Source organism: Gavia stellata, chromosome 1, assembly GCF_030936135.1.
Source record: "Gavia stellata isolate bGavSte3 chromosome 1, bGavSte3.hap2, whole genome shotgun sequence".
Taxonomy (NCBI): Eukaryota; Metazoa; Chordata; class Aves; order Gaviiformes; family Gaviidae; genus Gavia; species Gavia stellata.
Window position 1 is genome coordinate 76,524,856 of NC_082594.1, and position 13,069 is coordinate 76,537,924.

The window sequence follows — 13,069 nt, forward strand, 5'->3', positions numbered from 1 at the left end:
GCTTCCAGGCATAGATGCCTTAGACCACTGGAAAAGGGCAGGTTTTCAGCTTCTTGGCTTAACTTGGCATTTTCCGTCAACATTTGAAAGCTCAGGATAACCATTAAAAATTGTGTCTGTGTTGTTCATGGAAGAGTTCCTTACTTCACACTGAAAGGTTTTTCAGTCTCCTTGGATTACTGGTACATTAAGGACTGCCACATTCAGAGAGGGGGAAAGGAGTGCCTCTAAATCGCCAAAACCTCCTAAAATTAATTTTTCTGTTGTGAGTAGGGGCTTTAGGTGATGGGGCTCTGCAGATAAATTTTATCAGCATTGTTTTGTTATGGATGCATTACTCACAAGTAGCAAAACAATAAGGAATTTAGGTAGGTCATCCCCAGAGAAATATTAATTGATCTATAATGCACACCACACCTGGTGGCAAACTGTCCATCTGTGTATATATATATATAGGAATATGCACTGCCACAACTTCCTCCTCTGCATCTCCTTATTTTAGTGATCTAATTCCAAACTGCTGCTTGCCCGCAAACTCAGTAGCAGGATTTTCCAAGGGAAGACGGCGGTCTTTCTCCTTAACTCAGTGTTACAGCTCTTTCATATGAAAAACTGCCTGTAACTCCTGTTCCTACCCTTGCTAAATGGGTCATTTCAGTGGGGCTGGGGTGGTGTCCTCTTTCTCTTTCTCTTTCTCTTTCTCTTTCTCTTTCTCTTTCTCTTTCTCTTTCTCTTTCTCTTTCTCTTTCTCTTTCTCTTTCTCTTTCTCTTTCTCTTTCTCTTTCTCTTTCTTTCTCTTTCTCTTTCTCTTTCTCTTTTTCTCTTTCTCTTTCTCCTCTTTCTCTTTCTAAGAGGTATCTGAGAGATATGCTGATGAGAAAGACTAGTGGCTGCCCTGTATTCTGCTCCCAGTGGGTTCAAGTTTCCAACAGCATTTTATTACCAACAGAAAATGGAATTTTAATTACGTGGTGGTAGAGGTAGAACTTCCAGGCACGTGAGGGAGAATTACAGTAGTGTGATGCTATAACCCCTAACTATAAAAATTACGTGAAAAGGCTAATGTGAAAGGCTAATGGTTTAGTTGAAATTTCAAGATTTTCTCTAATTTCCCAACCTTTCGACCTCTTTTTTGAGACCTTTACATTAGAGGCATTGTGGTTACCTTCTTCTAAACTGGCAGGAATCAGTACTGAGTCCCTGGCATGTTTTTGGTCCATAGCAAATTGTCTTCCGCTTTTGTATTTATTCCATTTTCAAAAAGTCTGGGAATAGATTACCGTACAAAGGTATTAACCAAACACATGGGAAAGTACTGCTGAGAAATGTTAGCAAGGAATAAATTGATTGATGGAAAATGTCTTTCCTAACTAACTCTGTGGGTTCTGAATATGAAAATAGTTACAGATTACAAGATCATATGTGCTGATGTGCTAACACTGGTTAGGCTCATATATATTTTCACAATTTCTTAACTGTTTACTTACTGTCTCCCCATTACAACAATACAGATACTATTTTTTCACTCTTTTGGATACAAATTTAATTCCTTTCAGATAGGATGAAAGAATCTGCCTGAGCTGTCAAGTTAAATCAACAATCCTCCACTACACAGGAATTAGGGATAAACCCTTTCTTACACAGTACCAAATGGCCATTTCCAGTATGCTTCTGACCTGCCAGTAAAATGATATCACAACATTTCAGTCCCTTACCAGTCCAGAAGTTTCACTCCAAAGCAATTTCACATAGGGCAAGCCTAGGTTTTTACATAATGCATAGTGTAGGTTTAACCTGTGTTTCTTTAGACCATTTTCCAGGCTAAAAAGGGTCAATCCTGCAGGCAGAGTTAGACATGGAGAGTTTTCCTGCCCTGTGAACACTTTTGAAAGATGGAAGGTAGTCTTCCCATTTCACACTGTCAGGAAAAAACAGGGATGCTTTCCTCTTTTAAACCAAACAACTAAAACTGTGGGACAGGGCATGAGATGGATCTCTCTGACTGTGCACACTGCTTCGTTTTTCGCTTGATCCATGGCTGTGTTTCAGCCTGTTCCAACTAGCATCATCCAAGAGGAAGCCTGGGTGTGGTTTGGGGGTAGATCACACCAGCAGCTGCTCCAAATAAGAGTTATAGACAAGAACTTCAACAGCCTTGACTCCCTCTGATGCACTCCAACACAATCCCACCTGTTTTGTGCTGTCCCGTACAGCATCCTTACCCCTTTGTGTGCCATACACCAAGGCATGCAAGACAAATCCTTACTCTCCTGCCATCAAAACATTCTCCAGCAACTCTCAACATGTCTCTTAAAATAAACATTTCAACTACTTAGACCTGAGAAAACATGCACAAAAACAACAATATCTTGGGACACGGGTTCAGTGGAGACCAGGGTCCAATGCTATGTAGGTGTGCACTGAGAGTCAGCCTACTTTAGAGGGGTCTGACCCTAATTAGGACAGACACAAAAGCCTCTGTGCTCCGAATCCTTCTTATTCAGCAGTTAGAATAAATAAAGCAGCCAAGCTGCATCCACGTACCCCATAACAGGCAGGACCTGGATGCCTACCCAAGTCCAGGGATTCACATGCAAGAAAAACACCCCGATCACCAGGATTTGGGAGCTCAATGGTGGATTGCTGATTAGCCTTCTCAGGCGGGTCCCTCCATCTTTCCCCCTAGAATCATTCTATGGCTGTACGAATAATCAAATATGTATTAGATGGAAAAAAAGAAGCCCTACAGCTCTGAAGCTTAAATCCCTCTATGAATGTGTATAAAAATGGGACCTGTTTAAAGACCAGAGTTACTGGAATAAAGTAGACCGTTTCATTGTCTGTGATTTTGACCAGAATCCTACATTTGCTCTGAAAAGCCTTTTGTAGAATTTAACCACAAATGACATGTTTCTGCAAGGAGTTTTCATTTTGTGAGAAAATTCCAGACTAGCTTTACGTGAGGACTACACACTCACATGGACAGAAGATGTTGATGCTGATGAATTGCTGCTTTCAGCTGTAGAATTTAATTATTCTCATTCTCTACAGCTGGTGTTATTGTGTGGTGATGTGTTTGTCTTCTGACACCTCCGGGGGGAGGATGAAATGAATTTTCTACATTCACAGTGCCAAAGGGACAGTTTGAATAAGAAATGCTGCAATAAGACCTGCATGACTATGTCCTCTGGCATGAATGATGAATCCAGGTTCTTTAGATCTTGTTTTCTAGCAGCACTTACAGACTAGAAGCATTTCTTTAAAAATGTTATAGGGACATTACACTAAAGTTAAGCCTATTTTGACAGCTGAAAGAAATGAACTAGTTTATATTGGCTGATTTCTAGCCTGTGTTCTCGAAGCCTTTCCCTTCACTTTTACATGCCAGTGGGGTCACTATTCCTACTCAGTTTCAGTTTGTCAGTCAATAATCACTTACGTGGCACTATGTCTTTGGAAATGACAGCTGAGACAAGATCAGATGTGCAGTCTTCCTTCCACAATGACTTCCTAAATACCAATCTGAGGCGGCTGGAAGGACCGAATACTCTATATCTGATAATGACACATTCACCAAGCTTGTCATAAAGAAGGTTTTGGGGAAGTTTACAACACTGCTATGCGGGAAATGTCTCTACTTCGATGGCATAATGAAGTCGTACGAAGCAGAACAGTCCCTGCCATTGGACATTAATGAGAGTCAACTTTTTTTTTTGCTCTAAGGCATGTTAATTGTACCACGAGCAGAAGTCATCTGGCTTAAGAATGAATATTCAGTGTCTGTAGCAGAAGCAGAAATACTTGAGAGGGAAATGGTACCTTCCCAGCTTCCAGCTCAGACAGTACCCATAACTAAAACTGGTGTGTTGCACAGTTGGCTAAATTGCAATTTGATGCACAACTAATATCTTTTTTTGGCTATTGTTATCTTATTAATTAGTTATTGTTTACTGGTTTGGACTTTATCTCTTCAAAAAGAAGATCACTTTATGTTAAAAACTCCTAAGGGATAACATATTTCACTGTACTCTGCAGAGAACTGTGACAGCTCGTCAGCTTTTATTTGCTGACAAGTCATAGGGGGAGAAATCAATATATTTTTCTGAGGAATAAACAAAATTTCTCTCTTACATGTGACAGGTGCAATTCCTGTTTATTAAAACTGTAGAGAAAACATTTGCAAAGTGGAAACTTAAAGAACAAGTATCGCAGCAGACAATAACTTTCCTGAGAATGAATCGAGCTGAGAAAGAATGAAACCATCACTTCTAAAGGGCAGGCATTCATTTCACAATTTTTATGACTGTCACCGGCTCCTTTAGCTTAGCCTACCTTATTTCTACAGGGGTGCCTCTCACTGCAGCTTGTTGGGGAAAAAAATCCCAAAGTGATCTGGCAGAGATTTTTACTGAGCTCTGTATGAAGACCAGAAGACAATGATGTTTCACAGTGCTGAGAAACTCGAGCTGTTAATACTTTGAGTAAATTATATGTACTTATCATGGCCTATTTACGAGATTGTAGGTTTATTTCCTTAAGTACCTAAATATCTTGAGGCGGCTCTGAGGCGGATGTTGAGCCGCCAGCCTTGTCTGCAACACTGAGCCGCCTCAAATACCCAGCAAGAGTGGGGGCCAGGCTGCAATCCCTAGGAGGTATTTGACTTGAATGCAACTGGGACCAGTGCTGGCGGAAATGCATTTAAAGACAGTGGAGGCTCTGCCACAATATTTTGGAATTAAATCAAACATGTTGACTCGCTCCTGCAGGAATGTGATGTGGTAAATCCGTGATGCATTTCCTCACTGGAGCTAGCTGGGCCGTGTTGGCTCTCATGAGCACCAGGTTGCAGTGGGTGAAGCAATTTCCTGTACGCGTTTAGAAACCACTCTGGAATACTTCAGGGTGATAAAAGTTAGTTGAGCCAAAATGATTTTCACTGCATTACTGCTGTAATTCTAGAAGGAAGATTCATATATGTGCACTTGGGAACAAAATTCCTGGGGAAAAGAAATCCGTAATACCAACTATCAGTTAATATTATCAGACAACTGAATTTTCTTGTATTATTTGTTTTCTCACTTTTCTTAGAGGAAATTTACCCTAGTGCACAAGACCGACACAAGACCCACCCAGGCTCAAAAGATGGATACTACGACACTTGGTAAAGTGCTACAGAAATTGCCAGGCAGGCTTTCAACATGAGCGTGCTGTGGAGCTAAGCATCGCCTTGTGATGCGGTTCTGCCGGAGCTGAACAGGGCGTACCTGCATGATGAAGTGCTCCTGAATGTGAGAAAGGAAGGCAAAGTCAATCCCAAATACATAAACATATCTTAAGCAATAAGCAATGAGTATAAGTCAGAGCTGTAACTCAGAAGTCTGAGGATGGGAAGAGTGATAGTAAGAGTTTCCCTCTCCTTTGGCTTATAGGAAAAACACACTGAGTGTTACATAAAAACGTGAAGACCTCAACCTCAGTAACTGAAGCATTCAGTTATCCAAACCTGAAGTGATTCTGACTCAAAAAGCAATTGATGCATTTGCTTTTCAGGCAGTACACACATTGCACTTCCATGCAAGTCAGTATGTCTGTCCGTCACCTGTTGCAAAGTAGAATTCCTTAAGAGCAGTATCTCATCCAAAGAATAGGAAGTGATCAGGAACTATTGGCAGTATTACTATTAGAGCTGTAAGTATGATACTCCCTCTTGTGATAAATCCACACTCATTTTATGTGTGTTCACTGGCATCCCATTCAGTGTCTAAACACGGTCAGTATAATACAAAAATGTCACCCTGGGCACACCCATAACACTGAATGGGATTGAGTGCTGTAAACAACAAGAGACTCAATTCTCACTCTCAGACATGGAAATTTTGTCAAAATTTTGTGTCTCTAGAGGAAAAGCTGAGCACAACCTAAACATCTGCATGAAACTGTTATGTTAGCAAGGTGAAGTAAGTCCAACAAAAAAACATCACCACCCGAGACTGATATTTAAAATGGGAATCACAAGAGGCAAAACAAGTTTAATATATACGGTCTGGCAAAGCTGCATTCTGCTTCTTTAAGAATGCATTACATATTATGAGCATTCCTATTACAATTTTATTGCAATATTCAAGGTGTACTCAGAAGATACTATTAATTTTTTTAAATATGGGTTTATTTGTTTGCATCTTATTTTACAGCCACTCTTCCAGCCTCCAGTTTAATTTCTAAAATTAAAGCTAGTGATATTTCCATATCAAAGTTTAAAATTAATTTGCTTTGTGGGACATGCCCCTTGATCTAAAATACTTCATTTTAATTAGGACATTTAATTTTCTCTAATGGAATCAGGTGCCATTCACTTAATCCAAAACTACTTTCTGCAAGAGTTATAAGCAGTACATTTTCTCAGCGTAAGTCTTCCTAAGGTTTGTCCGCATGAGGAGATTGCACCTACACAGCTAAACTGATTTCAGATTGATCTTCTTAACACCACTACAAAATGTTACTGTAACCCTAACTGGGTCTGCCCCACTTCTGGATCGGTTTTATCAAACAGCTTTAAGTTTGCTAATGCAGACCAGGAATAGGTAATAGAAAATCAGGTACCATTACAAGTATGTGTTAGGATGAAAAAGCTAAATGAAAATTGTCCCAACTCCCAGAGCACGAGTGTCTGGACCCGCCTGGAATATGGCCACTTCCCACCACCATTTTTGTACAGCTTCCTTCTTCCTTTTGCCCTTTTCTCTGTAATGTGTTGCGTACATGTAGACTGTGCAAGATCATGTCTGCTTCTCATCAAGAGGACGTACAAGACATTTCTGAGGAACACTTTGCATATTCTGGCTCTGCGTTAGGACGATGTTCTGCCCCCATGCATGGAGAAAGGCACATGGATAGATCAGGGCAGAGATAATCAGTGCATGGGCACAGACGGTGAAAGGCATTCCCTTCCCTTCCCTTCCCTTACTGGGAGAGCTCACTCCCTCCATTTAAAATAAGTGTTTGTTCTGGGTAAGGCCTGTCTTTATCAATTTTGTACATCTCATCAGCACAGAGAAATGCAATAAATACCATACATTATGATAAACTCTGAAACACCTTCAGCTCTGTGCTGACTACAGCTTTCACAACGTAAGGGCACGGCAACAAAATGATTTAAAACACTGCATACCTTGAAAAATAGCCAGGCTGTCATCCATTTGGTCACTTTTACAACCCAAAAGACATGCTTGTAGAGCTCAGTATTCACTACTCCAGGGTCTACTACATTAGCAGTCACATGGCTTCCATTTGCAGTCAGAAGATGCTGTAGTCGATAGGTAAATAACACAAGGGCAAGTTTGCTTTGGGCATAGGCTCCATGGGGTGAATACGAACATCTGTATACAGGAGAGAAAGAGAGAGGGACATGCACATAAAAATAATCAGAAGGAAAACAGAATTGCACAAACATCAAGCGTACTGCATTTTGCAATATCCAGCAAACAAACAGCCATACATTGAGTCGTCAGAAGAAACAGCTTATCACTGGCAGGCATGTTGTTTGCTGGAGTTCTGGTGATCATTCCGTCAGACACCACGTCTGATTTATGGTGGGGGAAAAAAAATTAAAATAAAATTACACAGTACCTGCCAGAATCTCTATGTCAAACTATTTTAACTAGAAATGCTGAGGCACCAATCTCCAGTATATCATCACCTAGAGGCCCTCAAACTACTCTCCCCTTCCTCACTGCCCTCTTCCCACACATACATACCCTGTTCCCACCCAGTAAATCCGGGCCTGATCATACTACTCCTGGTTGTTATTGTTTGTATTGCAGCAGGACCTACTAGCTTCTGATGAAGGCTCCAGTGTAGGGCTCAGTACAGACGAGTAAGGCAATCATTGCACCTGCCCCAGTGACACACCAGATTACACACAGCTAAAGAGATGGATAAAAAGATGGGGCAAGGAGAGTGGCTGCGAGTGTAACCGCAGTTATGCCGTATACAGCCTTTAGAGCAAAGACAGATGGCTGAGTCTGTGCCAAACGGGAGGTGCGACGAAGGCACACAAATACTGGGAGTTATGGCAAAACATTACTTGTTGAAACTCCTGTGCACCTCTCTCATCTGGATGCTGAATCTGCCTTTCTTTCAAGTCAAACTTTCTAGGAACTGCTGATTAGTTGGGTTTCACTGCATGCAGGCAGCAGTATTTTTTTTTAAATAAGCAGGCAAGTGCCAGGCAAATTAGCAGGTATGTCGCTTAAAACGCTCCTCCCAACTGGGGCCTCAGCATCACTTCCACGAATTCCTATGCCATGCCAATTCACTCTAGTAATTGCTACAGCATCTCATGTAACCTTTTTTGCACTTAGCAGAACCAAAGGTAATTCCTGGCATTACAGACAGCTCATAGGCAAAGCAGGAGGGAGCCTAAAGCAACGGGCTCCTGGGGGCAGCAAAACAGCTTTGCTCCTGATCCCCTTCGCCTCTGCCAGAGCCTGGGGAAGCGGCACTGCTTGCTGCTGCCGCCGATGGGGAGCCAGGGGTTTGGGTCCCTGGGGCAGCAGCTGCTGCTGGTGGAGGGAAATAGAGGAGCCAGGAGCAGAACTCTCTTTCCCAGCTCTCTCCTTCCCCCTAGTTGGTGTCCCACCTCTGGGACAGCTGCAGCTACAGCTCCCCCTCTACACCTTCACCCTTAGTGTGGCAAACGCCCAGGCTGGGATGTTCCTACTCTGCTGAAAAGCCTGCCTTCGGTTTTCTGTGGTGGCTACTAGGTGCAAGGTTTTTATTTTGAATGAATAGCAAATATGTCTGAGTTCTTTTTGTTATCTCATTCTTGTTGAATACCTTATTTATAATATCCTGTACACTTCACCACAGAAAGCCCTGGATGCTAGCAAACAGACAGACTCTCTGCAGAGGTATAAGGCTACTGAAGCAATTTAACTGTTCGTGTTACCTGAACGGACTCAGAAACTTGGAGGCACAACGGTAAATCGTACAGCTCAGCTACAGGAAGTAAAAGACAACAGCGTTGACTCTCTAGTGCATCTCTTTTTTTTTTCCCCTGCTCTATTCTTGTGCAAGCAAATCACAAACGGGCTGCAAAAGCGTTATATAAATTGAGAGAGGATAAAAAAGGACAGCTGATCATAAACAGCCCTTGCACCAACCAACGGCCTCAGCTGTAACGTGCTGGGTAACATAGCTCCATCATCATAAAGAAATCACCTGTGCCTCGGGGTGAAGTGGGCTATTTTAGGAATAAAGAACAATCACTGCATGAATATAAAAGTGACTTGGCATTAGTCAGGAAATTGCAGTTGCGTTTTAAATTCAGTAACGTCCCTGCTCTAATCTGAGACACTCAAAATGTCACCTTATGCTTCATGCATATTTCAACCCTTTTAACTTGAAGGACCAGATCCTCAGCCACTACAAGCTTCCCTTGCGCAGCCGTGCAGGGCAGAGCTCACGCCACCCGTGGGAAGAAGCACTCATCTGAAGCTGCCTCCAGCAGCCAGCTGGCAGCCAACCCTGGCACTTCTCCAGGTGCCACCATTCCCTCACCGGTGGAGAACACAAGCTGGGGCATGGGACAAGCTTCCCGTGTTGAATTCGAGCGATCTTGTCTGGCAAGTGGCTCGCAGGGAAGCAGGGCTGAGGACTACTCTGGCTTGTTCTGTCTGGGTCTAGTCTGGCCTTCAGTAACCTTCAGATGCCAGCAGGAGGATGGTGAACGCTCCCCATTCCCACATTTTGTGTGAGTGCTGTTTTGACTTACCTTGTGGCAATGAAGCACGAACTACAAGGGCCGGATCCTCAAAAGCCTTGTACTTTGCATAGATATCTATGTCAGAGAAACACGAGTGCTGAGAAGATATAAAAAGCTATCCAATCAGCGAGGAAGCCTTTTATATCACAGTGCAGAGATGCAAATGATTTGCAAGGCAGTGGGGAATCAGACTTCAAGAACATACTATAGATATGAAGGATATACAATTGGATACACAGAGCAGACACCTCTGGCAAAACCCCTGCAACGATCACCTGCTCTCTTCCCATTTTCCGTGTGCTTTTTGCTTTCCAGGAATCTGACATCAATGGACTACATAAGACAGAGGAATAACCTGTGACACAGAACTGACAAGGATTTTCACTGAACAACTGTTTTCTTCGTGAGACCCTGTCTTACTAGGTTCATGTTGTTTAAATGCCACATTGGGGAAAAAATCAGCACTGGTTACTTGATTTCATCACATCCAGTCTTGACTTTACGCATCAGAAAAATAGGAGTGCATAGGCTCCTGTACCGGTACCAGGATTGCACCTCCTATGCGCATACATGTAGAATCACAAAATCACAAAATCACAGAACGGTTTGGGTTGGAAGGGACCTCAGAGATCATCTAGCCCAATTCTCCTGCCATGAGCAGGGACATCTTTCACTAGATCAGGTTGCTCAAAGCCCCATCCAAGCTGACCTTAAACACTCCCAAAGATGGGACTTCCCCAACTTCTCTGGGCAACCTGTTCCAGTGTCTCACCACCCTCACCGTAAAATATTTCTTCCTTACGTCCAATCTAAGTCGACCCTCTTTCAGTTTAAAACAATAAAATGTATTCTTCCTATACATGGAATTATCTGGCTTTAAAGCCTATGCATCTAAATCTACCCTCTCTTGGCACTCTATGCTCTGCATGTACATTTTCTACACTGAATGAAAATATAGTTGTAGACTAAATAAGATAATAATATTGACATTACACATTTCCACATTGCTTTCATTTTCTGAAGGCTCTAAAAGCCTTCTAAAATGAAAGTGTATACAAAAGGCCAACCAAAGCACAGCTCAAAGCAGAACATAGCTTGCCAGCGAACCATGCTGGTGTACCAGTGCACGTGGGGTGCCTGTGAAGCTTGGACTCCTGAGGACGCAGGGTATTGATGCTTCGCGGCAAGGCAGGCAGACGCTTAAGCAGAGAAACGCTGCCTCCTAACTGGGTGGCCAGCCAGGCAAAAGCCTGGTAGCTCCCAGCTCCCAGTGGTAAATACGTGCGCTGGCCAGTTGGCTAGAGAGCTAGAAGGTACAGGTGTTTGACTGCCCAGGGAACCCTCCTAATAAATGCTGCCCACCAGCCTTGAGCTATGCCAGACAGCACATGCTGTGGGTATGGCAAGCCTGTGCACGGTCAGCAGCTGGGAAAAGTGGAGCAAGGACTCGGTGGATAGAAGTCCAGTGGGAACGAGCAGCGTCCCTGGCATCAGTAGCTTGGAGAAGTTCATGCCCACCCATTCATTTGAGTGGGGCTCTCTGTGGACCACTCTTGCTACCGTGGAAAACAGTCTCCCTGGGGGATGCCCCCCTAGAGCATTTTGTAGAATCAGTGCCGATAAAATAGGGCAATGAACGACTCACTAAATGGAAACTACAGGAGGAGTTAAGGCAGACAGGATTTAATTAGTTGCTTTGAAATCTGGCCAAGAGAGCAGCAATATACAAGACCTTCTTCTTCCTTTTGAAATAATGTTTTACTGATTCTCTGTTCAATTAATTTTTAGCAGAAGTTCTTATTTTTGGCTCAAGATTTTTTGCAACATAGACTGACAAGTTTGAATTGTCATTACAAAAATTAGGGAGGAGAGGAGAAAGGGATTGTTTTGTATTTTTGCCAAAACAAAATAAGTAACTATTCAATTCTGGAGTGCGTGAGTGCCTTGTGGTTTGCTAATGTTTTTTCTTTTTTTTTTCTTCTTTTCCACCAGAAGCTGATTTTACCACTCATCTCCATGGTGCTGTCTCCGGCAGCAGTCTCCCTAGCATGCTGGGGCAATGTATTTGTAAGAAGCAATGAGAAGCCAAATTTCAAACTGGAGCCTGCAGTGGCTAATTAAGTGTTTAAATATGGATTCAGCTACTATCCAAGTTTGAACACTGGATCCATGTTTAGCACTTCCCTTGGCAGCCAGTCTTACTCTTGTTTCTTTTCTGTCTGGCTTCAGTTGGTCTGCGTTCTGTAGAGGTCTCCCATGTATGTCCGGTGATACCATGTTTAGTGAAGAGCATTAAGTCAGCTCAGGGTACCCACTGAGCTACAGAGGAAACAAAATTGCTGCTCGGCACAGACCACTTCCTCCACACCTCCTGTGCACAGGCTCTCACACTGCTCTTGGCTTCTTCTCTGTCATTAACGGTTGCTTTTGCATTATGCAGACATGTGGCGGAAGTGGATACACCCCGACTGAAAGAAGGGTGCAGTGACAGCACCCTTTCCCTTCCCCACCACATCTTGCTTCAACAAAAGGCTCAGAGGACCTGTGACCATACTGACCGACACACAGCTACATTTAACCTGGCTGGTGCTACCAGTGAAATTTTCCTGACATGGACCTCTTTCACACTGCACACGTCATCCTCTCCTCACCCATCACCACGCTCCCCAATTTCCAGTGTGTTAATTTGCCTGGAGGGCTGAGTGCACCAAGATTAAACTGCAGAGCAATCCAATTCCCGTGTGCTCCATTAAAAAACAAGTGATGCAAAACATGGGTGACATGCTGGGGTTTTTAATGAAAGGCCACACAAAATTTCAATATATGCCTTAGGATGAATCGGTGAATTAAGCAAAACACAGACTTGCTGTATTAAAATGACTAAAGTTTCCTAATGATTTATGTATTAATCTTGCAATACATCATCACCATGGCTTAGCCAAGAATATAAAAGACTATTATTAAACACTCATGAAGCTTTCACAGTCTTAAACTTTCTTTCTCCAGGGAATGCAGTGCAAGATTTTTCAAGATTTTTGATAGATTTTGCAGTTTATTTTGAAGCAGCTACAGAAATATATTGCAGAATACAGGTATGTCCTTTCCGGTTATCATAAGCGGTTTCTTTCTCTCTCTCTATGATAAACCAAAGCCTGAGTCCTAAATACTGGGTATTAGATTTAAGCAGACTTCCTGACAGTACTACATATATTTATCCCATGAACACATTTGCTGAGTCTCATCAATTGTGATTTTCCCTCAATATGACCGAAAAAAAAAGGAAAATACAGAGATAGAGAAAAG

The 13,069-nt window shown here is 42.6% G+C and overlaps 1 protein-coding gene across 2 annotated transcripts in view; it reads right to left on the bottom strand.

Annotated features, from left to right (window-relative positions):
* DHRSX (dehydrogenase/reductase X-linked) overlaps positions 1–13,069 on the bottom strand; it is a 168,609-nt gene that overhangs the window by 22,650 nt on the left and 132,890 nt on the right. For both annotated transcript variants that reach the window (XM_059823697.1, XM_059823706.1), the window contains one exon: positions 7,172–7,379. In XM_059823697.1, the coding sequence (XP_059679680.1) occupies positions 7,172–7,379 (208 nt within the window). The remainder of the gene's footprint in view (positions 1–7,171; positions 7,380–13,069) is intronic.